The following is a 26,421-nucleotide window of genomic DNA, read 5'->3' on the forward strand; positions in this document are numbered from 1 at the left end:
TATAAGGTGATATGCCAGCTGGATGAGAGTTGGACATATTTTGTTTCCAAAACCCTGTTTCATTTAACCCAAGAGAATTTTAATTTGTAAATTAAATAAAAATTTTGTAGTATTTCATTTGATATGTTTTAAATCATGTATTAAATGCAAACAATGTCTAATCAGACTATTGGCTTTATAATAAAACACAATACTAGAGTATAGGCATGATGATTTCATTGATGGGTGATTTCATATATATCATATGTATATAGTTTATTTCTATTTAAATAAGGCAATCTGCTTAAGTAGTAGTAAGTTCAATTGTGATAAATTGCTACTTTGCATTTGTGTGCCAAAATAAACAAAACTTTAGAAAAGTTTGTTAGTATACTTTAAAAGAAAAGAAGCATGCTTAAACACACAACAGAAACTTTCTGTGAATTCTTCTGCTCTTCCTGTGAAAGACATACTTCTGAGAATTAGCTGTACCTTTTTTTACAGGCACATTTCTGATATAAACACTTATATTTTATAGAACTCCATAGAAATGATTACTCAGGAAAGTAAATAAATTACGTAAATTCTCTCAAGCCAAATTTTCTGTGATTTATGCCCAGCATTCAGTATGCAGGTTGAGAATTAAAGTGCTATTTTCAATCATCAAATTCCCAAATTAAATTTCCCCTATTGCACGGCCACCTTTTTTAAAATATACATCAGAGAGTATCTATTCTAAAGGGCAATCTATTCATTGGAATGGTTACCTTTAGGACAGCAAACTCAAAGGGTGTTTGGCTGAGTAATAAGAATATTTTTGACAACAGAACTTGACGTGCATAACTGTTACACGATTCATCTTCTTCGATTTTCCATGTTTTTCTGCTAAGTGGGTTGCTCCCCATGGATCTATACAGTGGGAATAGCAGAGGGTCATAGAAGAGGTATTTTTAAGCACTCTGGTTTCATAGTGTGTGCTTGATGGACAGAATAAAATGTATTCCTCCAGCTGTTCAAGAATGAGGGCAGGGGAATAGATAAAAGGAGAAATGAAGGCAAGACAGAATCAGATCCCAGTAAATGCTGCAGACTTAGTGTAGTTGTGCCTCAAATCCTTTTCCTTACCTCCAGTGTATAATACCATCAAAAAAAATCCTTAATTCTCTCCTTACTCCTAAGCCATTATAGCCCAGCCACCAAAGGGGTAGGATTCCACATACTGTCATGAATTTACACGCAAACACACACACACACACACACACACACACACACACACACACACAAATCTAAGCTGAGCTTTTGGTGCTGTTGAAGAGAATTTAAGCATTATAAGATGATGGACTAAACTTACATTATCTGAGGTATGGTAAAAAATAAAAATAAAAAATGAAAGTGCGATGAATAAGAAAAATGAAAAAATCCACATGTTACAAATGGGCTATAAACACATTTATATTCATAAACTGCATTCAAATGGTTATGTCATATTAATTAAAATAAAAGTAAGAAAATATGCTCAATGCAGAGGTACTTTTTTTAAAAAAAACAACAAAAAACAAAAAACAAAAGTTAATAAAATATTTTATCTGCATCAAAATATTCTTTGGAAACCAAAAATAAAAATGTATCATGTATGTTCTTTCAGGTTGTTCTGTAAAAGTCAGAAAAATACATAGTCCACGCTGTTTAACTTTCTCAAAATACAGAGTATGCACGAAGCATAAAGCAAAAGGCTTTATGTCGTCCTGACTGAAGCAGTGTGCTCCCTATGTTGGACAAAGAATTCCAGTTCAGTTCCTATCAGAAAACAGTTTTGTTTCAGTCGCGCTGAAACAAGTGACTGGACTTCACTACGGTGGAGTGTAGCTGCAGGTGTATCCGAACGTTTTTCTTCAGAGCCATAAAGACACCCATGGAAACTCCTGAGGCGAAGGCATGGTTTCCCACAAGGCCAAGAGTAATATTATCCAAAGCGAAATTTGAGTCTGTACTTCACGGTGTTGGGACTTTTCCGAGGTGCAGAAAGGGGAACCTTTGGCTTGACAGGACTGGGTGGCTTTTTCTTCTCAGGAACAGTGACCGTGAAAGAAAGTTCTGGCTGCTCCAGCTGCTTGAATCTTGGCAGAAAGTGGGTAGAGATGTGCTGGGGTTTAACCCGCGGGCTGCAGCCTCGCTTAGCTTTCCCTCTCTTGTTGAGGGCCACATACCATTCCCTGCCTGCTGGCTCAGTCCTGTGTATTGCTGAGGCATAGGTATTATAGCTGTTTTCTTGGAATCGCTCCCTGAACTTGCAGTCATCTGTAAATTTGGCCTGGTGGGGGGAAAGAAGAAAAACTTGTAAATAGTAATATTTTCAGCATGTAATAAAATGAAGTCTTATACTGTAAAGGAAAACCAAAATTTCCACTGACGGAAAGCTTCCTCCTCCATTCTCTCTTGTAAAGACATATTGGCCTCTTTTTTTTTTTAAGTTTTTGTTTTTTTTTTTTTTTTTTTAGTTTGAGAGAGACAGAGAGAATGTGAGTGGAGGAGGGGCAGAGAAAGAGGGAGAATCTCAAGCAGGCTCAGCACTGTCAGCGCAGAGCCCAACGTGGGGCTTGAACTCAGGAAACTGTGAGATCATGACCTGAGCTGAAATCAAGACTCAGACAAATGCTTAACTGACTGAGCCACCCAGGTGCCCGAAGACATATTGGCTTCTTTTAAAAAGTTGCTTTAAATTACTATTTTCATTTCTATCTTCCTACTTTATTCATCTTTGTAATGCTGATTTCTGTTTACTGTGTACTTAGTGCAATAACATCAATGTATCTAAAAATGATAACAGGAACCCTTAATATGTTGAAATTCTGTTATGGTTTTTAAATTACTTTGAGATTTTCAGTAAAAAAATAACTTCTAATATTTTAATATTTTTCCCCTCTTAAGCCATCAAGAAAATAAATAGAACTGAATTACTAAGGAACAATTGCCTGATAAAACATGAATGCATGTTTCGAGAAATGGGGTCATATTATTCCTTTGAAATAAGAATACATTTTTCAATGTTATCAGTGTGATTCATGGTGCTGAGAGAGGGGTAGCATATGGCCCTATTAATATTACATGTGTTAGAATTCTTTAGGAAAAAATATATCTTCACACAGTGATACAGGAGAGAATATTTGATGCCAAGAAGAAAAAATTACTTTTGGAGTCACTAGCAATACTTCATCCAGATCTCTCTCTCTCTCTCTCTCTCTCTCTCTCTCTCTCTCTTTCTCTCTCTTCCCCTCCACAGACACAGACACAGACATAGACAGACAGACAGACACACACACACATAATGTCTGCCCTTGAAATGTTCCCAGAATAGTGGCAAAAGCAGACAAGTAGACATCCGTCATGGCACAGCTTGATACAGGGAATGAGGACAGCGATATGCAGAGGGAACAATGACAGCATAGCGGAAGGGAATCTAAGAGGATGGAGGCGGCTGGCAGAGGGCAAGGAAGTTTTCCTAGAAAAGGTGACATCTGAGCTGAGTCTTCAAGTACAAGATATTAGCAAGGTGACATGAGAAATGATTCTCAGGGAGCAGGAACAGTGTGTTCACAGGTCAACATGACACTTACTATAGGTAGTAAGTAATTCAGTATGACTTCCATGTAGGATTCATGGTAGAAGGAACAAGAAATAAGGCTGACAAAGTAGGCCAGTAAAAGCTCTGAAAATGCTTAGTTTGCTCTGGTTGGAATGCAGATGACTTCTGCTTACTGTGTACATAGTGAAATAATATCAATGTATATTTAAAAAATAGGAACTCTTAATATATTTCAATTCTGTTACTGTCTTTAAATTACTTTGAAATTTCTAGTTAAAAAGTTAAGTTTTAACAGAAGATTCTGTTAAGGAATTAAAAGAAGATGGTCTGGGGGTGTAGAGCATAAGCGTGCAGACAGATCTGTGATCAGATACCAATTCTGCCAATCAATGTCTTAGTGTCAGGCTCCTTATCCACAAGTCTTATCCACAGGGTTATTGTGAATACCAGAATATTTTTCTAGGAAAAATATCGGTAGCTTTCATCAAACCCAAAAGAGGCCATAACTCTCAAAGGATAAGAATTCCTGTCCTAGATCATTGGGTTTCACAATTTCAGGGAGCACCATTGTATAGAATTCCTCGGCTTGCAAATACCAAATACACTGATGTCTATATAGAAAAACACTAAATATATATATGATACACTTTCCATATCAGACCAAGAGATACTATACTAGAATTAAAAGTTATTTTTTTCTTACTTTTTCTAATAATGTCAAGCTTTCCTCTGCAATACAGATCACAACGCTGTTATCTGAAAGTCAGAACAGTGGAAGGGAATCTACCTAGATCTACTGTTGATGGTCATATGAATATTTTGACTTGTGCAAAGTAGAGACAATATTGGAAGACAACCGATTTCAGAGCACTTCCAACAGAGCATTTATGTTACATACGACGGTTAACCCAAGTTCCTTACATTCAAGTAGAGTTCAATCAATAAAACTCTTTATTTGAGAACTATGAAGCTATATATCTAGAATCTCCCAAGCCTACTGGTGATTCCCTGGATTTGATCTCTAGCTTCTGGAAACAGATGTTTTAAAGAACTATCGCTTATGGTATTCCTATCATCTTGTCATACCCTACCAGCCTATGTCTAGGCCAAGGGAGCTATGCTGACATCACTGTCCTATTTTTCTTTTTATTAAAAAGACTTTCTCACAAGTCAAATGTAGATTTTATTATAGTTACTTAGCTCTTAAAAGGACTTAAATGCTTTCTCATTTCATTAGATAATCCCAAAGTTTTATTTAAAATAAATGCCATAGCCATTTGTAATGTTTTCTGCTACATAAAAGGATAAGCATTTTAGAAAGGTATAGGGGGGTTAATCAAACAGAGTAGCAGGTATATTTACCCTGCCTCATTTTTTTCTTCACATGTATTTGAAAAACATTTTTAAAGACATATAATACATTATACCCAAACCTGACTTCTAGTCCTATTTTGCAAAAGTCTATTTTCTGAAATAGAAATAGCAGTGACCACTTTACCCAATTTTGACAGGTTTTTTAAAGTGTACTGCATTATTTAACCTTTTCTTTACTGGCACAAACACACACACACACACACACACACACACACACACACCCCACGGTGAATTAAACCTATAGCAATTCCATCTTAGAATCTTCAGATGAGTGAAAGCTCACCGACTCCACCTGCTAAAATTATTTCATCTAAAACCATTCTCTTTTCCTCCTTAATATTCATGTCCATAAGTTCTTTCTTAACACAAAGGAAGGCTATTTGGGCTCTAGATTTTCAAGAGCTACTTAACTGTCACCCAGGGCAGAGATGTTCAGAACCTAAGGACCCACACACCACGTGCAGCCCCACAGCCTTTCCAAAATCCCGCATTAGAATAGGAGTAAAGGCGGTCAGACTGTTTTGGATTTCTTAATTGACTTCTAAATTAATGTTTTGTCTGAAAAATTCTTCCAGCTGTGATGGAACAGCACCATTTGAAACAAAGATTTCAGCAAATTTTTTTCACCAAGAGATCTGGTTTCTTCTTGAGGGGATTGACTGTTCCTGCCACTATTCCTGGCCTTGTTCATTCAGACAAGACGGTGACCCTAAACAATGAATTTCAGCTTCTAATATCATGCGTGAACCAGTTTTATAGCAAAGAGTCACTAAGCAATATAGTTCTTAGCTACAGGTGTTTGAATATATAGATGTTTACCATTACACAGTTTTGTATAATAAATCTTCCAGGCTACTTTTAACTTTTTAAATCCCCTTTGAATTATCAGAAGTCCTTTGGCAAAATACATACTTTAAAAAATTTTTTAATGTTTATTTATTTTTGAGAGAGAGAGAGAGAGGGGGAGAGAGAGAGAGACAGAGGGTGCGTGGGGGAAGGGCAGAGAGAGAGAGGGAGACACAGAATCCAAAGAAGACTCCAGGTGCTGAGCTATCAGCACAGAGTCAGATGAGGGGCTTGAACCCACAAGCCATGATATCATGACCTGAACAGAAGTCGGTCGCTTAACTGACTGAGCCACCCATGTGCCCCTGGCAAACTATATACTTTTAAAACAATAGAACTACATTGTTTCCCTAGAAAGAGTGACATTGACATAAAGACTTTTTCTATAGTTGAGGTGTGAGATAGAGAGGTGAATGAAATTTCAAAGAAGCTATTGAAAGCGGGATCCCTGTTGCCTCGTCGTGCTAGCACCATCAGCCACAACACCGAACATAAAGAACCAGTATCTTGGTTTCAAATTCATTTTTTACCAGTCTATTCCACAGATCTTTTTGACTATGTATCACAGGCCAGGCACTGTGCTAGTTGCCACTTTTATGATGAGAAACAATACAGACATGGTCCTGTCCATGTTCCTTGTTGAGCTACATTATATGTTTTGCTCCTTAATTTTCTTTTGATGTTTATTTATTTGAGAGAGAACATGCACACATGCAAACACACATGTGCGAGTGTGAGCACGGGAGGGGGAGAGAGAGGAAGAGAGAGAGAATCCCAAGCAGGCTCTGTGCTGAGAGCCTGAGGTGGGGCTTGATCCCATGACCCTGAGATCATGACCTGAGCCGAAATCAAGAGTCTGATGCTTACCCAACACTCAGTCATCCCTCTCCTTAATTTCTCCTTGATCTTGCAAGTGTAAAAACAAGTTACATTCAACAAATCAAAACTGCAAAATTAAAATGAAATGTTCAAGCCAGCTAATTCTTATGTAATTTAATATAGTCCTAATGGACAAAACAAATAAACCTTAAACAAATTTAACTATTTTTGCTTGGATAGCCTAATAACTCAGAGTAAGGGAAAGAGTGCAGTTAAGGAAAACATGAATTTTGGATTAGAAGGGTGCCGTGCCTTGTTTCTACTCACCTCTTCACGCGGTGAGAACACACAATGGATGTTTAGAAGAAAGGTCAAATTCAGTTCAAAGAAGGTAAAATTTTGGTTAACCGGGATATTTTAAAAAAGACTAATTCTGCGTTGTTGAAATCTGAGCGTCAAGTAAGCCAAACAAAAAATTCTTTCTGAAACAATATTTTTCAAAAAGCTTTCTGAAACCTCTCAACATAGTTTTGTTCCTTAGTACATATCGTGTTGTATGATGAGTGAGGATCCTGCAGCGAATGAGTTGAGTCTATGCAAACAAGTACCAATTCTCACTACCTGCAACAACACAAGTAAATACGTAACATATGAAAGAGGTATGGAGAGAGGAGTGAATTTGCACCAACGTGAGTATAATCCTTGGAGTTTGTGGGAGTACTAATCAAGTTTACTTCTTTATTTCACTTCGTTTTCTTTGATTTGCCTCCCTCTTTTGAAAAACCTTATGAAGAAAACAATTAACCAAATACAAATAATTAAAATGTCATTGTGGGCTGCAATATTATTAAATAATTAAAATATTATTATAGACTGCAATAAAAACAATTATAAGCCAAATTGTACTGTAAGCAAAGTTTCCTGACTGCATGCATCCCTGCTTCTGGCTCCCTACCTCCTTTTAGTGCTTCTTGGTTCCTGTCCCTACTCCCACCTACGGGGCTGCCCGGCCAGGTGCCCTTAGCCGAGGCTGTTTTGTGTGGTTGTGCTTAAAGCTCCCTGAATGAAGGAACCCACCTTTGGTGGTGATTAAAGGCTGAAAGGCAGCCCCTGCTCCCATCGCTTCCAAGCGGAACAGACCAGTGCCGGGCGACATGCACCCAAAGGGCTGCCTTTTACTCTTTACTACATAGGCTTTGTATAGGTCAGTTGCAACCATACTATGCTATCTCCAGGGCATGGCCTATTTCCTGCTTGGCACTGGACATCTTTCCATTATATATCTCAGTTCTTCATCCTGAGTGACTGAGGGAATACACAAGTTGGATTTCACAATAAACCAGCCTGAAGTAATGTAATGAAGAATCACAACCACAGGATTTGTTCCCCTCCAAACTTTATGAACTGACTTAAAATTAGTTGGGGAGCCAGTTCAAAATGCAAATTCCCCAGGCCCTATCTACAGAGGTTATGTCTTTAGTAAATCTAAGGTGAGACCCTGAAATTGCATCATTAACCAGCACCCCGTGTGATTTGATGCAGGTGAAGTAAGAGTTTTCCCTCTGATGCTTTTAACAGCTCAAAAAGAGGGGCTATTGAGGGCTACTGTATGCACCAGGGGTTTTGCATCTATTAGTTCACCTTCACAATAATCTCATGACTAGTAGGATGCTATTGTCTAATTCTCCAGTCAGAGAAATAAAGACAAAGATTCATCTAAAGCCCCATGTTTACCAAATGCCAGGGTCAGCACCTGTGACTTAAATCTCCCATCTTCTGGTTCTTAGATTCCAGCTCTTTCACGCTATACAGACCCAAGGACATCTCCTAGATTTCTGTATAGTCCTACTTGTCTTGAAGTTGCCGATACTGACAAAAATGCTGATAAAAAACAAAGCCATTCCCCCAACCATTGGAGAAATAGAACACCCTTTCTCGCTGCAGGCTGAAATGAAGCTGCAAGTTAATTCATGGCACCCAGATTTTCGCAACAAAAAAGGCTCTCTAGCTCGATCAACATAGTGTGAAATTACGGGAAAACCGGCATTTACTGTAAAGGCAGCACCCTGACCCCAGTTTTGAGACTGAATAACTGGACATTCAGTTTTACTACGTAAATTGAAAGCCTTTAGAGGGCAAGAGAAGTTTCTATTCAAATGCCTTTAAAGAGCTCATGGTCTTGACTGGGAGAGTGGAGTGCTTAATAGGTTATTTTTTTATGATAATGATGGTAACTATTGCTCAAGCGTCCATTTCCCCTTTCAGTAAACATGCCCAGCTCTCGAGGCTGCTGACTCCTGCTCACACTGCCCCCAGCGCAGGAAGTCCAGTCCAGACTCCCATCCCGGGCAAGCCAGCTGGCACCCTCCGAAACCAGGAAAGGAAGACGTTCTAGTCCTTGCTTAGGGCTGATCAAGCACACATTCCATGCCTGTTTCGTAAACTCTGCAATTAGCTTTCCTTCCAAACATGATCCCCTAAAACCCTGAGAAACAAAAATAATTCTACCACATGCTTCTCTCTGGATCTTTAAAATAAGCTAAAATGTTTCTTCCCCAATAGGTAATGTGCTATCATTCATTCGTGCTTTACGAAAAGGCAAAAAAAAAAAAAAATACATTACAACCATCTTTTCCAAGATTTACATTTTCTTTAGGAAAAGAACAAGATGCAACAGGGGTCTAAAAATGTTATGAGATTATGATCATTAAGAAATCCTTGCCTCTTTAAGACCTTGAGCCTGGGAATTTTGCTTTCAAATTAGGTTTCTTGCAAAAAAGGAAACTCTGGAGATAAGGGGCTCTTATAGGCACAAAAAGTGCCTAAAAGTGGACCTTAAGGGAAAAAAAAAGGTCAGTGATAAACAGGATTTGGGGCTGGTCTAAATATCTGAAGGGTCACAGCTGCCTGACCCCCAAATCAGAAAGTCGTCTTCTAAGAGAGGAGACAGGATCATCAAACAGCTGCCTGAGAGCAAATTAAGGAAGATCTTTTCTAAATTAAATGCTGAATACTTCCCAGGCACTATTCTAAGTATTTTATATGTATTATCTCATTTAAACTGCTCAACTATCACAATAGATCATGATTTTAGTCTTTGTCCTCTTACAATTCATAAAACCACAGAAGCGAAAGATTAAGTAAAATGACTAGTTTTAATTTAACTAGAATGACACAATCTAACTATGCTTGTAAGCACCACACTTAAGGTCTCTCACTCCTACATCCGCACCCACCTCATATAAATCCAGAAAGGTGCTCTATGGGGATTTCCATAGAGATAACAAACCTGAGGAGAGAGCAGGAACAGAGTGAGGAGGGAACAGGAACAGACGAGCAGTCAGAGACAGAGACAGAAAGAGAAGGGTGCTCATTTCCACAAGGTACCTCAGCCTGGAATGAGTTCAAAAGGACAGTGGAGGTCTCAGTGAAGGCTCTGACTCACCCTCATGGCTCTTTGGGAAGCAGTCACCTACTCCCACTCTCGAAGATTCCCAACACATCTTGAAGAAGGAGAAGACCATACATCTTCACCCTTGTAAAGAATGCTGAAAAAACCTGCATGGTAGGAATCTGGCTGCACTGTGTATTTGAAGTATACTAGTAAAGATTTTAAGGAGAGCTGCATATAGATTGCGACATGTGTAGGTTGAATGAGTCAGGAAGCCATGCACGCTGAATTAACAAACTTAGCACACACACACAAAATCAGTACAAATATTGCCTAAGTGTACCCATTCTGGGCTCATACTTTGGTTTGCTATCTTTGCGTCTGCTGATAATGAAGCATTTTATAAATGAAATTTTTCAGTGAGCAAAATATAGCTCTCTTCTGCTTTGAAAGTTCATTTTGAGAGGCGTTTCCTATGTGGCGCATCATCACATTGAACCACCAATGTGTGCAAAACTCTGTGATAGGTTCTGTGGCAGACACAGAAACTAAAGACCCAGAAATAGATGGGAAAAAAAGAGTCCGAACAGAGCTTGCATGAGATGGGGAGGCGACGCACGAGCAAAATATTGTAAGGATGTGCCACAATATTTATTCTTTGACATGTAGTATGAAAATATTACTAAACTGTGCGATTGTTAATTCCTATAAAATAATAGGTGAAAACAATGTAATTGGTTCCAAACAAAATTTAGTATCTTCTCTCAACTAAATTTTACCTACAAAGCATTATAGCATTTGCAGAGAAACAGGATGTGAAAAGGATGGTTCTGGTTCAATCACTTGTTAACTGTGTTAACGAAATTATTTAACATCTCTAAGACTCTTTCCTCACCTAATCATGTAATGAGATGATGTGAGTGAAAGAACTTTTAAAGAACTATGCAAATGTGTTGTCTGTGCCCAGCAACTAATTTTTAATATTCTAATTGTTACTATAAAAACTAAGCTGAGAATCTACAATTATCCATGAATATTTCTTAATACAGTATGGAAATTACTTCCCCCAGAATTATATGAATGCTTCATATTTTTGGTTCATATTTATTTTATATATAAAACCTTAAAAGTACTCCATTAACTTAAAATTTTTTCCAGTTTTATTGAGGTATAATTGACATGTAACATTGTGTAAGTTTAAGATGTACAATATGATGTAAATATACACATATATATAGAAAGATGATTATAAAGGTAGGCTTTAAATGCCTCTGCACAGTTACTAATTTAAAGCAACTCAAATTATACATTTAATTCTAAAAATATAAAGGTTTTATAAAGGCGTTTTTAGTGAGCATGCAATTTTGTGAAAATCAAGACTAAATCAAATGATTATATCTAAAGTTACAAGAGTAATTTTTCAACGTGTTTAACTAGAAGAAAACAGGAAGAAACCATCTGGGCATAAAACTGATAATTGCTAGGATTAATACTATTTCCAAATTCAACTTCCTTAAAAATAAATCACGTTATAATTTAATTAGGTTTCCATCTAGAAAAAAAGTGCTAATATAAGCTCGGATAAGAGAAAGTGGGCTTGGACAATAGGTTTAAGAAGAATCCACATAATCATAGGGCTTAATTTTTTTATCTACAATTCAGCTCAAAGTCATTAGAATGACTTTAATATCAAAGAGCTTCAGTGAGTGACAAGAGCAAGACTTGCTTTGTACTGTTTAAAAGTCATTATTCCATGAAATAACTTTAGCCTGCCAAGATGAGAAAGAATAACAGATGCTGTTTTTGCATTATCTGCATTATTTCAGCCAGCCAGCCTTAGACATTTGGGTCAAATTTCTGGAAATTTGTTTCTTGCATTTGACAGAGGAATCATGTATCCTCACCTCTCAGTGTGACCTTTCTAATTGGCATCCATTTGTGATGCTTCGAGTTCTGTGGCAATTACCCTGAAGCTGGCCCAAGTTTGGTCTGTTTTTCGCATGTACTAGGGCATAAGTCAGAACAATTAAAAAATTAAGGTGCTTACCCAAAACAAAGCAATAAGAGAAAGTTTCTTTACATGCACCACACTTTATTATGATGCTTAGATTCCAAAAGTGTTTCAATTTTTTACAATCTTAAAGTAGACTGGGGGAAAGGATTGTGTTCAGATGCGTTTGGTCATTGTTTTCTATTCTGCATGTGGATTTTTTAAAATCAATTTTCTTTAATAAAATGGCATGTCCTACTTTTCCACAGTGATGCAGAAGTTTGCCTCTTAAGATAAATAATCAAAGAGTGATTACTTGATGAAAACTATAGTAGAGCTTGCTAGAATACAATAACCACCTCAGAAAATGAAGTAGGTAAACCTTTTTATAATTCTTGCAATGGGTGATTAAAGAGATTAGCAAAGGTTTTCCATTTATCTCAACCAACTGAGTTTTAGAATCTATTATATTTAGTTTACCATATAACAGATAGTATTTCTTGAGCACTTACAGTGCACCAAATACTGTTTTAAAAGCTTTAAATGTATTATCTCATTTAATCCACAAATAACTAAACAAATAGCTTGAATTCTGCTATCCCCTCCAAGAGGTATTAAAAAATCACCTTGAGATGCTAGAAAAAAGAAAACTGAAATTCTTACAAATTGAACCAAGTGAAATTCTCACTGAATTTTTTAAAGTTCTATAGGTAAAAAATCATAAATAGTAAGTTTCAATGGATTACACTCCTAGCTAAAAGTTCCTACATACTTCAAACACTAGAAAAGTGATATTTCTCCAATCCGTTCAGTAGGAATTAAAGAAAATAAGAAGCGGAGGACTAACGCTAAATAATAACTACTTTGTACAAATGACCTAATAGGACAAAACTACAGAAAGAGCATAAGTCACCTTTAGGTGCTGTGCATATGGACCTAATACAAGTAAACCAAACCTGTGAGTAGAAAAACTAAGTTAAACATATTTGTTATCTTCAAAAAGTTTTGATGCTTCCCAAGTAATCAGCATTTTTGGAAAAAAAACATAGAAATCTTTAATTTGTAAATCAGTTACAACACATATATGTGGCTTGTAGAAATTTTTGAGTACAAAATTAGTCTTCATAATTTTGAGAAGTATTCCATTTAATGCAACAAAAATACAAAATGAGAGTTCCTCAAATGAATAAATTAAATTTCTCCAAGAAACAAAAATCTTCTCATTATTGGTTTCTCTCCATACTTACTGATGTGAAAATAGGTTATATTACTTTGACCTAATTTGTGACATCATGAATAGCTTGTAAAATTGAATAAGAACCTAATCTACTAAAAATGCACACACAGCCACCATAAACAGGTACATTTTAAATGTTCTATATTATTTCCATGATATTTCTCCTCAGTTGGGCCAATTTCAATAAATGAAAAATGGCAATCAATTTGAGAGTGCTATTTTCAAATACATTCATCCTTAAAAATTTTTGTGGACTGTATATTATCTTTTCCAGTAAATAAAATATAAAAATGGTTACTTGCAACAACATGTACAATCACCTTGGTTAAATGTACATATAATTAAAACATACACACACACATGAAGTCCTCTGAGCAAATTGTCCCTCTACCAATGTGGAAAATCACTTCATTCCATTCTACAAATGTGAAATCTCCGTAACACCTTGAACAAACATAAAGTGGTTCTACTTACACTTGCATGGAGTTTTCCTTTTTTTGACATCGCTAAAAATTTGTTGCTGAAAACTCCTCGTATTCCTACAATCCCCTGAGACACAGCAAATATTTCCAAAATACCTAGGATGACAGAAATCCCAAAATAAAACACAGACTCCTCTATATACCATTGTGAAGAATTAAATTTCTACACAGATTCTTTTCATTCTTTATAGTTTTGATTAAAAAAAACCCCAGTATTTAACATCCTTATTTTCCATAACATTCCTTATGTTAAAAAAGAAAAGCCTAGCACTCAAGTGTTCATTTAAAATAACAAATTTTAATATTCAAAAATTTAGTCCTGGTTCATTAATAATTCTTTTTTCCCTTACAAATAATAAGTCATTTTTAGTAAACAATGTTTAACAATAGAAATAATCTTCTCAAGTTGTAAAGGAATCGGAAATTTCTTTAAATGTTTTTCAAAAGAATTCCCATCCATTGTTTTCTATCAGAGATAATATAATGCTTTTAATATTGAAGCTCATAAAGTTTGGACCCAATACTAATAGAGACTTGAAAGCCAGAGACAAATAATACTTACATGAACTAAATCTCTCTTCTCAAATTGTAATAACTATATAAGTACAAATCAATATATACCATATTCAATCATTCAGTGAGTAGTTCATTTAAAGACTACACATAAAAAGTTGTTGAAAGCATTATAAATAATTTGGGATTATTGGCTCAATGAGTGTTTAATGCATTATGGTTTGAGACATCTTGTATTTTAAATGGCTTTTCTGGCAAAAAAATTAATAAGGTATTTTATTACATTATTGTTTATATTTAGTATTTCATAGTTAGCATTATCAAGTCAACATCCCTCTGTCTCCTATAATAATTTGAAAGTCCAGGGGCGCCTGGGTGGCTCAGTCAGTTGAGCGTCCGACTCCGGCTCAGGTCATGATCTCGCGGTCCGTGAGTTCGAGCCCTGCGTCAGGCTCTGTGCCAACAGCTCGGAGCCTGTTTTGGATTCTGTGTCTCCCTCTCTCTCTGACCCTCCCCCATTCATGCTCTGTCTCTCTCTGTCTCAAAAAAAATAAATAAACGTTAAAAAAAATTTTTAAAAAAAGAAAGAAAGTCCACATCCACTATGTCAAGAGAATCACATACCACAGTTTATAGAGTATTTTAAGAAGATGAAATTTATAGTCTGTATATAACTGGAATTCCTGCCTATTTATCGTAAACTCATACATAATGTTATATGAACATGAGAAAATGGTAGTGCTTTTTGTTAATTGCCTAATCAAATTGCAAAAAATTGGGGGGGGGGACAAAATAATATAGTTCACTATAGCTAAAAAGAGACCTGTCCTAGGAAGAAAGGAAGGAAAGAAAAAAAGATGGAAAGGAGAAGGGAAGAAAATCTCAATCTTTCAATCTATTATATTCTGAACATATATACTAATTAGGATATCTTAGCAGTATTCTGCTGAACAGATAAATTCACGAGATTTCCTTAAAATAGCAACCTCCCCTGCAGTATTGGAAGTACATATAAAATTATTTCATTTATTAAAAAGGTATTGAGAGTAACCATATATATAAGATATATAAATACATATATATGAATATATTCATTGGGTACTTTTTTGCACAATGTGAGCTTATCCTTATAAATATAGCAAATACTGCTGCTTATTTATTTATTCAACTTGACTTCTTAAAAGCACTTGATTAGAAAGTTCATGGGGGAAAAGGGTAGTGGAAGAACTATTGTTTCTGTTAGAAGAGTATTTAGTCCAGAGTAAATAAAGCACATCTCAAGAAAACTGCCACTACCACTTTTATTAGTAGATGTTTCTTAAAAACAAAACAAAACAAAAACTATTAGGAAGGAACTAGTTTTGCTTTTAAGAAGAAATTCCGAAAGAAACTGTCATCTCATAAATTTTCTTCAAAATGTTTTCAAAATGTTCTTTTCAATAGATGTTGCCATATAAATTATTTGTGATGCGCACCCAAAGATTTTGAAGCATTGCCATTTTATCAAATAGTGACAAAGCATACATAATGCTTTGTAAAGTTAGATACAATGTACAATGCAATATACTGTAATAATATAATTAATAAAGCATAAATAGAACATGATACAAAGTTATATATATACAATTACAGAATGATATTAAAAGCAGCATTGATGATTTTAGATATTTGGAAGATGGGGGTTATGGTTGTGAATGCTGTGTAAACATGTGTTAAAAAGCAAGAAATGGAAACCTGATAAGTTGTCTAAGTGTGGAACAATAGAAACAAAAGAGACAATATGGGATTGGTGGAAAAGGAGAGTCGGTTGTATGTTTTCCCCCAATTTACTCATGGTTCTACATTGTTAGAGCGTTTTTATTCCATTCTACAGAAAAGTATTTGACTTTGTAAATGCAAACCTGCGTGTTAGTGACAAAATACACCATAGCATAAAAGATAAAATTCTTATTGGATACATATATTTATAGGTTAATATTTGAAAGATCAAGACAAAGGCTCTAGAAATACTTGTTTAATGGGAGCAATAATGCTTTGTCTATGTGAGCTACAACTTCTGACCATAACATATTCTATTTTTAGAAAAACCTATTTTGAGTCATTTAACTTGTTTCCTAACACACTGTACATTCTGTGTGTATATGTTGTGTAAACTTTCCATTGTGATAAATTAGATGGGAGAGATAAGATAATATATGTAAAATGTTCTTATTTTATTATATACTGCATGGTTTCTTTTCTTGCAAGTTCTACTATAAAAATGATATTTGTCTGAGAATGAATGGATTTTATAATTTTTTTAAAGTTATATTTAATTGAAAGCCTAAAAATATACCTTCACATATATTATTCTATTTAAAATTATAAAGAATGCAGGAAAGATAAAAGATGAGATCAGATAAAATAACACATAAGGCAACTTTGGGATGATCTTCTAAATCTTAACATAATTATGATGTAATATTGGGAATGCTATTAAGATCATAATTTCCAAAGTAATTTCAACAGTAATTTCACAATGTCTTTTTTACTAGAATGTTGGAGCAGATTCTACAAGCCCTACAATTCAGCTTCCTGACCCCACCTCCAAGAGATCACACAATTATTGATTTTACTATGCCAAATCTCAGTAACTCACTAAAGAGTCCTAAATATTTTAAACCCATATGCATTAAATCACACATATAGAAATCCCAGAAAACATTTCTCTAAAACTAAATTTTTCTCAATTTCAGTAATTTCCTGACTTTTACTAGGATTCAATAACAATAAATTTTATCGGAATTTACAATTCACATTATGGATACCAGGATGGTATCCCTAAAGCAAAATTCTGGAAGGCTAAGTGTATCTCACAGACCATAGATAGCCAATACATGTTTGCTAAATTGCATTGTTTTCTTTGACCTTGTCACTACCTCTCTTTCCTTTCTCAGGACACCTGCACATACATACAGACACATATGAGCATTCGTACGGACACAGGTTTTACTTTCTTGCAATTCTGGTCCTCTCCTACTTAGGAAGTGGGGCAAGGAGAGAGGATCAGTATAATTATTTCACATTAAGGTGCTAGAGACAATGTGTTATCTTTCCTAGGGAGTTCACATGTAAGAGGATCAAAAAAAAAAAAAAAAGCAGTGCTGAACAGAAGGAACCATTTTTCTCTTGGTGTAATTTGGGGGTTGACATCTAGATTGAAGGAGACAAGAATTTATACACACATTGTTTAATCCACTTACTTGCAAGCATGGACATATATTACAAAGTAAATTTATTTCAAGAAGAAAATATATGTCTACATTTTTACCTTAGTCCCCTCCAGAGTTTTTAATACAACAGGACTCTATTAATGATGGTTGATAAAATTACGCAGATTTCTCACTTTTCTCATTTCTTAGTAAATAACATGCTAGAATGACATAGATATCCCATATTCAGAAGCCCATTTGAAAATCCTCAAAGAAAAATCATTTAAAATGGAAGTTTCTCTACTTGTGTTCACAAAGACACAGATGTCTGGGTATCATTATCAAATCTGAGTCTTAAAATGCCCAGTGTAGCAGACCTTGATGATTAAATCAGCAATAGAAAATTTCCATTTGAGTTTTTCTATTCAGTAGATACAGATTCTGGGGGACTATAGAAAGGTTGATTCTATAGGACACTAAAATTGATAGTGAACTTCAATGTTTAAAAATTAGTAAAATTGAGGATTCAGTTTAGTCAGAATATATGATTGTAATTTTCCTATTTTGTGTGAACTTTGGCTTTGTGCAGCCATAACCTTCAACTTTTGCTCCCTGAATTGAGAATTACTTAACTGCCTATTCTTCAATGGCCCACCATAAGTCAACAGAAGCATTGAAACTAAAGTTGAAAGCTCATGAATTAAAGCAAACCCTTTGTTTCTATTCAATAATTGGATTTTATCATCTGTCTTGTCTTGTCCATTTTTCTTCGTTCTTCCCTAGTATTTCTTCATAATAAGAATGTTATGAGCTTGATTATTTTTTTCTGTGTCCAAAACTTGGGCTAACTACTGTATAAGAGAAGATAAGGACATATTAAGTGGTATGCCTTAACCAAATAAACTGTGTTTCAAACTTTATGGCCTGAGTGTACTTCTGATGGTGAAACTAGAAAACATTCATAGTTTGCCGAAATTTTAACATCAAATGATAGTTGTAAAACATATGTATATGTACAGATATATGTATCTGTCCTGACAAACATTACAGAAAATTACTGAGTTTAAAAGAACCATTTAGACTGCAGTTTGATGGCAAAGTTTTGACTCTTTCTGAAGTAGCATGCTGTGACAAAAAAAAAGAAAAAAAAACTGTAAGTTCTCTATCATTGCCAACTCACAGACAGTAAAATGAGATGATGAGGTACCTCTATGGTCCTTTTTGGTCCAGCTCTCAGTGTCTCTTGTGAGACTTACACAATTGTTTCCTTGTGTACTCTAACCAACAGTCCATGACCAATGCTTTAGTTTATGTATGTGTCAGGAAACTGTCAAGTGCTGCTTTCAAAGAAGTAGATGACCAGCCAACAATTAGCAGGCTTCTGATTCTCTTTCACAGATATTGAGGGCAGAGACTCATTTGAAATTTCCAAATTACGTGCTCCCCCACTACACATGACATATTTCATAAATTCCTCATCCACCAGTGGTAGAAAAATCATAGTTAGTAGTGTTGGACACTCCAGACATCACAAAGCAGAAAATCGCTGTGATTTAAACACTTAAGTTATGGTTTTCTCTGTGTGAAACAGCTATGGAAGGCAAAAACAAATTTTAAAAAATCCTCCAACTCCCAAAAGCAGTCAAAATATCAAGCTTGATGAATTAAGTAGCCTATTATAGGTGCATGAATGAATGAATGAATGAAGAATGAGTGAAGAATGATGGCAAACCATATGAAAGATACAGACTAAACCCTGAAAGCCTATTCTAACCTGGAATGAATTAGGAAAAGTATTAAATTAAGGAAGTTTTATTTAGGCACTGTTTTGTAAACATCCCTGTTCTTTTTAAGTATCTTTCAAAGTGGATTTTAAAATAAATTGTACCTTGGAAAGAAAAGATATTGGTCAGTGCCTTCTTTAGCTGAATGTATTCTTTGCTGGTGTGTTCTCAATTTTTCTCTGCTTTTCTAGAACTTCCCCTCTGGCAAGGCCTAAGGTGCAGAATCTTTGTCTTTTCCAAGAGAAGAGAGAAATATCTTGGGAATGAATCTGGTTTTCAGAGATCCCTACTACACCAAAACCCACCAAAGACACATTCTTTTATTTGCCTGAGCCCCAACCTGCAGCGTGGTGCATGCTAACTTTGTGTCTTCCCTTGGGAACACAGAAGTTATCTACTGCTGGTGCTAATTTCCTGGGTAAACTACAAGAGCAGAACAGAAAAAGGTTTCCTGAAAAAGAGAGGTGGAGAGATTACTAGACGTGGGGAATGAGCTCTGGTGTCTGATGGACTCAAGAGTTGGGTGCGGGGAAATGAGAGAGACAAAGGGAAATTCTGAAATTAACGTGACTCTCCCTGCCCCTGAAATCTTGGAAAATTCCCCTTCACCCTAACAGACCTTGCCCTTTATCTCCAAAGACGGTTGAGTTGTTTCATAAAAGTGAAATGAACCTTGAAACGTAGAAACAGCCTCCTCCGCGGGGCGCGTGGGAGGCCCCGGGACACGCTGGGCACACTTGGAGGAGCCCCCTCTCTAGTTCAGGGGGCTACCACGTGTAACACCTACCACGTGTAACACCGCCAGCTGGAGCAGCATAGCTCAAAAGACGGGTGTGAGGCAGGGGCGGGCGCGAACCGCCAGGTCTTCCACATCCCGCCTCCTGTCCCCTCCGGAGGAGGCTTGCCAGCGGGGTACCCCATGGACGCGACACCTCCAGCCCTGCTTGGCAAGCGGCTCCCGGATTGCCTGCCCTGCTGGGGCTCCCGCGCTCCTCTGCAGCTCGGGTAGTAAGAAGCCCACTGAATGGCCCGTAGGGCTGTGGGTTTGAAAGGAAGCAAGCTAAGTACACCTGGGAGCTACCAGGCGGCCACACGGAGCCAGGTGACCGTACGCAGCGCGATCTCCTGGCCCCGTTCCCGCTCTTCCTGATTATCTCGCAGGCCCCGGCTGTGTCTATCTGTTGGATTAACCCCTGCTGGATGAGCGATCTGGCCCTACCGAGGAAAAGCCTCAAAGAGATCGCCCCGGTCTCGCACACACCCCCAAATCATCTCTCCCCTTGGCTACCTAGAGGCGGTGAGAGGAATCAGAGGCGGGGCAGCCAGCGAAGGTCTGGAAACACAGATGGCGTGGAAGGAAAGAGGCAATAGGAAGAGGGGGGGAAAGACAGCTAAAGAGAAAACTCAGAAAGAGAATGTAAAACTTAGATTAAAAAAAAAAAAAAAAAAAAGCTTAACACGATGTACACCTGTACGGAATTGAACCTCCTCTGACCTTCTTCCAAAATAAAGAACTTTTCCTTAATCGTCCTTGGGGACCAAAGGCTGGCCGCTTCCTAACAAGGTGTTGTCATGGTCTCAACATACTTAAACGTTGCTAAACCCAACTCTGGAATTAATAATTCGAATGTCTATCACGTATCCCACTCTAAACGTGTCCAGTTTTCCAGATCGCTGTCTTCTTCCAACCAGGGGATGTCTTATCTCTCCTATTCTATATGTATATAATGTACAAATATGCATATACAAGAGACATAGACGGATACATGGATGTATCATGTACCTTACTTTGGGGTTTATGGTGGCAGTTGGGGGGACCGGCATGTGAGATCTGATTCTTCTTTTAAAAAATAACTGTTCAGTTATAGGCAAGGAAAGGGGATGCACTTTGATGCCTCATGAAAAATGTTAGCCTAGTGAACAGAAGCAGAAGGTAAACAGAAACTAAAGGAGCAAAAGATTTTTGTTTTCTTCTCCAGGCACCGGCTGGAGGCTTCTCTTTGGGACCCGGGCAAACTGGAAACAAGGTACCTGTCTTGTGCGCCAGCCTCTGGTAGCCTACACCTCAGGAATCGCCATTCCTCATACCCACAAGAGGGGTGCGCGTGTGCGCGCCATGTAGATGCACCTCCACCCAACCCGCCCCGCCGTTCCGAGGGACAGCTGAGTCCCAGGAGCCAGGGCTCCGGAAGGTGCGCCTGTGGGCCAGGGAATAGCCTCTGTCCCTCCCGAATCCCCCCATCGCCCGCTTAGGACGCGCTTTGCCAGGAGGGCGAGCAACTTACTTAACATATTGGCTTCATGGGAGCCATTGACTTTGCCATCCGGGTAGATCTGCAGATGGAAACCGATGCCCACTCTGCAGTAGAGGCTGCCGGTCCGGCGCCCCGAGGGGCTCCACTGGAAACTGCTCTGCTCCAAGCCGCTTCCTTGGTTGCCCAGAGAAGCCGAGGGGGAGGAGGAGACGGAGGAAGAAGAGGAAGACGTCGTGCCCCTGCTGCTCCTACTGCTGCTGGCGCCCGCCGGGTTCCGACCGGTGGCTGCGGGTCCGGGTTGCCCTTTGGGGGCGAGGTGCTTCTCCCCGTGAGCCCAGGCGCTGAGAATTAGGTGGCTGAGGAAGAGGAGGAGGAGGAAGGACAAGCTCATTCTTCCAGCCGCGGGGGTTCTAAGTGCATCTTGTAGGGTTGGTTCTGGGCTCCGTAGCCCCCGCGCGGCTGCGTGCCTCTGGCGCTGCCCCCCTCGCCGCACCGGGTGGACATAGCCTCGGGGAAGAGAGGGAGGGAGAGAGAGAGAGGCCACTCGAATGGATCTCGGCGCAGGAACTGGGATATTTATAACGCCAGTGATCTCACTGCTTGGTGCACGCCTGCGAAGCTTCCCCTCACCCGCCGCTTTGTGTACTCTCTGGCCGGTGCGGGGAGGGAGCTTCGCGGTCCCGGGGGCGGGGGGTGTGGAGGAGGGAGGAGATGGGAGAGAGTGAGTGGGAGGAGAAGCCGGGCTGAGAGGAGCTGTACCCCGACGCTGGGCACGCGCAGACCGGGGCCACGCACCCAGCAGTTCTCACGCGCCGCACGGCCACCCTCCCACTGGAGCCAACGGCGCGGAACTCACCTCCGCGCGAGCATGGGAGTCTTCCAGGGGGCAGCAGCCGAAATGGGGGGGGGGGTGGTTTAAACGTGGAAGTGAGTTCCTGGACTCTCCCACCTCTGCTGCACGCCTGCGTCCCCGGAACGCACTCTCGCCTACCCAAGACCCGATTTCCAGGTTCCCTTCCCGTTGCCCCGCAGACCCCGCTAGCACAATCCTGGCCCCGGGAATCCCTCCGGAACAAAGTCCGGTCGTGAGAATCCCAGCGCTTCGAAGTGCTTGCGGTGGGGAACCAAACCAAGATTCGCAGTCCAACTTGGGAAGCCTTTGGTGTGGCGCGGCTGGAGGAGAAGGCAGTTGTTGCCTCTAATGTATTTAACGGGCTTATTCGGTACTGAGAGAGCCGCCCTGAGCCATTAGGCCACAATTCGAGTTGCTTTTCTATTGGAAACTCTGGGTCACGCTAAACATTATGCCGAATTTGTTTTTCCGTATGGGAAGTTTTCGGTCTGTGTCCGAGAGGGTGAGCGCACATGCACACCCGCGCTCACAGCAGGGCAAGAGGAGCAGGTCTGGGCACCAGCACATGTGGCTGACTGTCCAGTTGTCCTCTCTCACCCCAGGATCCCCTTGGCAGGAAGGATTAGCTAAGGACTCGCTGCGGCTTACTCAGAGCTGCAGTTGACTGAAGGATCGACCCCAATGAATGATTAATGATGCGCGCTCTGGGTTTCAGGAAACCTGAGAACCGAGAATTTCCATGTATGCAATGCCCCTTCTGTCATTTATCTGAGAAATATACCTGACTTGCATTCTTGGGATATTTCTGTCCGAAAACATATTTGGAGCTTTAAACTACACTCTGATACATTATTCATTGGTCATTTTAATGAAAAGGCCGTGATTTTGACCTAGAAGGTCAATTCACATAAGCCAAGGTTGATGTGAAGATACAGCCTTATCCATTATTGAACACCCATTTAAAGGTTCCTATCTCGATAATGAAAAGCTTATAAAATGCGTGTAGATTTTTCAGGATTGGAAATATTCCATGACTAGAATACTTAACATCAAGGCAGCTGTGACACAGGAAGTCACCTGTGCAATACTGTGAAGCCACTGTGGGGAAAAAAGGTCATATCACACAAATGGGTGTGCATAACTTGAACACATGCCACTGACACACTATGAAAGATGCTGTTGGGGGCTGAACGCCCTTTCTCTTTCCACTGTTCTAGTCTCAAGCTCTATGCTTCTGGCTTTAACTAGTGTGGGCAGGCAGACATTGGGAACAGACGTGGAGTCCCTCAGAACGGTGTACTTTACTGAAGTAGTCTCTTTCCTGAGTGAATGATTATGGGATGCTAACCTGAGCACTGTGCCTTCTGCAAGGTGATGCCCTTGGTTCTGTGACAAGCTGTCAATTAAAGGCCCATAGTGGCACTGGATGCCATCAGTAAGGTCCCTTTCCTGTCACACAGTCTATCCCATGCTTCAAGGGGTGAAGATTTTCCAAACAAATCCAGTTGCTTGTTTCTCCTCCTCCTCTTCCCTAGGAGTCTGCTGAAAGAGCTGGAGTATCTCCTGCCCCAGACTCACTGCTATAAGCCTCTTCCCCAAAGCTGGGGAGCCAAAAACCACTCGGCTGAGCTTCTGGAGACTGAGATTTGGCCTCTTGTCTTTCTTTCTTTCTTTCTTTCTTTCTTTCTTTCTTTCTTTCTTTTTCTTTCTGCTTCTCAAGTTACACCCCCATGGAAACAACCGTTCTTGTATCCATCCCTCTCTTCAGCTGCAAGATTCCAGTAGAAGATCAAACTTTTGTCTAGGGATGACCCAGGAAAGCCAAGACACTTGCTTGAGCCTCAGTCCACCTAAACCTGGTGGCTGGCAAGTTTCACTTAGACTTCCTCTGGGGTCCGAGGAGAAGACTTTAGGAAGAGCCAAGTGTTTACGACAGAAGTGACCGACTCTTGTGGGCAGGGATTGAATTTGGCAGCCAGACTCGGTTCTTTTCAACTCTCCTGGATACTGGAGCAGAAGTAGTTCTTTTTTTGGGGGGGGGGCGGAGAGGGGGGAGTAGTGCGGGCTTAAAACCGAATCCTCGTGGCGTTCGCAAGAAAGCAGGGTGGAGGCCACTGAACTTTTAAAATCTATAAAACAGGATTAAACGTGTATTTGAGTCATAAAAAAAAAAAAGAAAGAAAGAAAAAACACCTGCAGGAGCTGAACAGTGAAAGAAGACTGACAATGCACGTGATCGGGGCGCGAAACCGGCAAGCCGCCTCCTCCACAGCTTGGCAGAGGCAGGAACCATCACCCTGCGCTCCTGGGCTGCGCCGGCCCTGACCCGCGCCTTGCCTGACCCGCGCCTTGCCTAACCCGCGCGCGGTTGGTCCCGCTGCGCGTCTGCTCACAGCAACTGTGCGGTCGGAAAAATGCTCATTTCACCTTCTCGACTACTCCGGGCTATATACTCCTCCAAACTCCACTCAAAGAGAGTAAGAGTCACTTTTTCTCTGGTTACTTCCGGGATCATCGAAAGCCCCCTGGCTGGAGACATCCCTGTGGTCCACGCACTAGCCTCGGAGCCTGGTCAAGGTCTCCTGGGCGCTGGCAGACGCGCGCCCACGGCCAGTACACGGTGCTGTCCTTAATTCCCCCATTCTCCAGGCCCCGAACGCGAGGACCAGGAGAAGGTGTATGCTGCTGGCTACCTGCAGAGGTAAAGCAAACGGTCCTCAAAGACTAGTTTCCACTCATCGCCACCCGACGTGGAACCGAAAAACGAATCCACAGGTTAGTGGGTCCCACCACTTACGCGCCGGGTTCCCAGTGCGCCGGCGTCAGCTAAGTCCTCCACCCCTTTCCGGGTTACCTGCCACTGCCCCCATCAACCGGAAGTCACTTTCTGCAGCTCTTAAATCCTTCAGCTTCATGGTCGGTGGCCCCGCCACCTCAGGACCACCTCTTGTAGCCCCAGCACCTGAGCTTTCTTTCTAGGCCTTTCCTAATTGTGTCTGGGAAACCAGGTGGTGAATTTCTCTTACGTCTTCTGCAGCTCTAGATATGAACCAGTCACTCGCGACAGGAATCATAACCTGTCTCCTCAGGCTGACAACCAAAAGCCTAAGGAGAGAGAGAGATCAGGGCAAGAAAGTCAATGCCCAAGCTTCACCACAGGGACATGCTCACTATTTACAACCTTCCTCTGGTTGTAAACAGAGGCCAGAGTTTCCAGTGGCCAGCACTGGGAGGTAAGGCAGTGCCTGGTCCTTACTACCTGTATGGTGCTGAGACAGTGGAAGGAGAAGAGGTAAATACTGAGATAGGGTGAGCAGTCCTGGGCAGTGCCAGCTCGGGTCCTGCGAGGCTCTCCAACCTGGGAACCAGGATGCCACCCTGCCAGCAGACCTGCACAGGCTTTTGTTCAGAGAGCCTCGGTGGCACCAAATCTCTGTTCCACAGGTACCACACTCTGTGAGATTTGCCTCGTCTGAGGTTTGTTACACTGGCAAGCAAAGATGGATTTTCTTTGATCCAAGGACACAAGAGCCCAGACGTTTTCAGAACGTTTTCATGAGTAAGCTGCTTGAACCTGGCCCTAAAGCACCCTGTGGCCCTCCCTCTCTATTCCTGCCAACCTTCCACACACTGAGAGACTGTATCCAGATAGATAGCAGGACCACTTTTTGCTAACCAGGTCCCCGATGACCCTGCAGTGACTTCTAGTTCCATACAATGTTTAATGGAGGCACAGTGGTATTGTGGGAGGAGTCAGGAGTTGACACTGTTGGGGCCTTCAGTCTATGCTCATGCCAGGACCCTCTCTTTCCTCCAGGCCTGGCTTCTCACCAGCCAAGTTGGCAGCAACTACATAACAAATAGCCTGTGAAGGAGCAGGGAGCAGGCTGAGAAGGGTGGGAAGGCACTGCGTGGGAAGGAAACAAAGACAGAGTGCACAGACAGGGTGGCAATGGTGTGGTCAGAAATTCTGCAGGTCCTGAGATTAGAGCTCTTCCTCTGTCTCCAGCATCTATTACTTCCCTCTGAGGAGGCAGTTGTTTTGAAATGGTCACAGGCAGCTGGTCTTTTCTATTTCTTGTGGAGTCAGAAAGCAAAGCAACTTTTGCCAGTAGAAGTGGGTC

At 40.1% G+C, this 26,421-nt stretch overlaps 1 protein-coding gene across 1 annotated transcript; it reads right to left on the reverse strand.

The window, feature by feature from the left end:
- Window positions 1-1,603: 1,603 nt before the first annotated feature.
- On the reverse strand, window positions 1,604-21,835 carry FGF5 (fibroblast growth factor 5). The gene is made up of 3 exons (XM_007074783.2): window positions 21,475-21,835; window positions 13,694-13,797; window positions 1,604-2,290 (listed from the first exon to the last, which is right to left on the reverse strand). Exons 1-3 carry the CDS (start codon window positions 21,833-21,835, stop codon window positions 1,943-1,945), a joined length of 813 nt encoding a protein of 270 aa, XP_007074845.1. The 3' UTR covers window positions 1,604-1,942.
- Window positions 21,836-26,421: the final 4,586 nt, after the last annotated feature.

This window comes from Panthera tigris, chromosome B1 (genome assembly GCF_018350195.1).
Source record: "Panthera tigris isolate Pti1 chromosome B1, P.tigris_Pti1_mat1.1, whole genome shotgun sequence".
In the NCBI taxonomy this organism is placed as follows: domain Eukaryota; kingdom Metazoa; phylum Chordata; class Mammalia; order Carnivora; family Felidae; genus Panthera; species Panthera tigris.

Coding starts and splice junctions, on each gene's coding strand:
- FGF5 (XM_007074783.2), bottom strand. CDS start 21,835: ATGAGCTTGTCCTTCCTCCTCCTCCTCTTCCTCAGCCACCTAATTCTC. Junction 13,798..21,474: donor CCATGAAGCCAATATGTTAA/GTAAGTTGCTCG, acceptor CTGTCATCCTAG/GTATTTTGGAAATATTTGCT. Junction 2,291..13,693: donor AAGGAAAACTCCATGCAAGT/GTAAGTAGAACC, acceptor TCCCCCCACCAG/GCCAAATTTACAGATGACTG.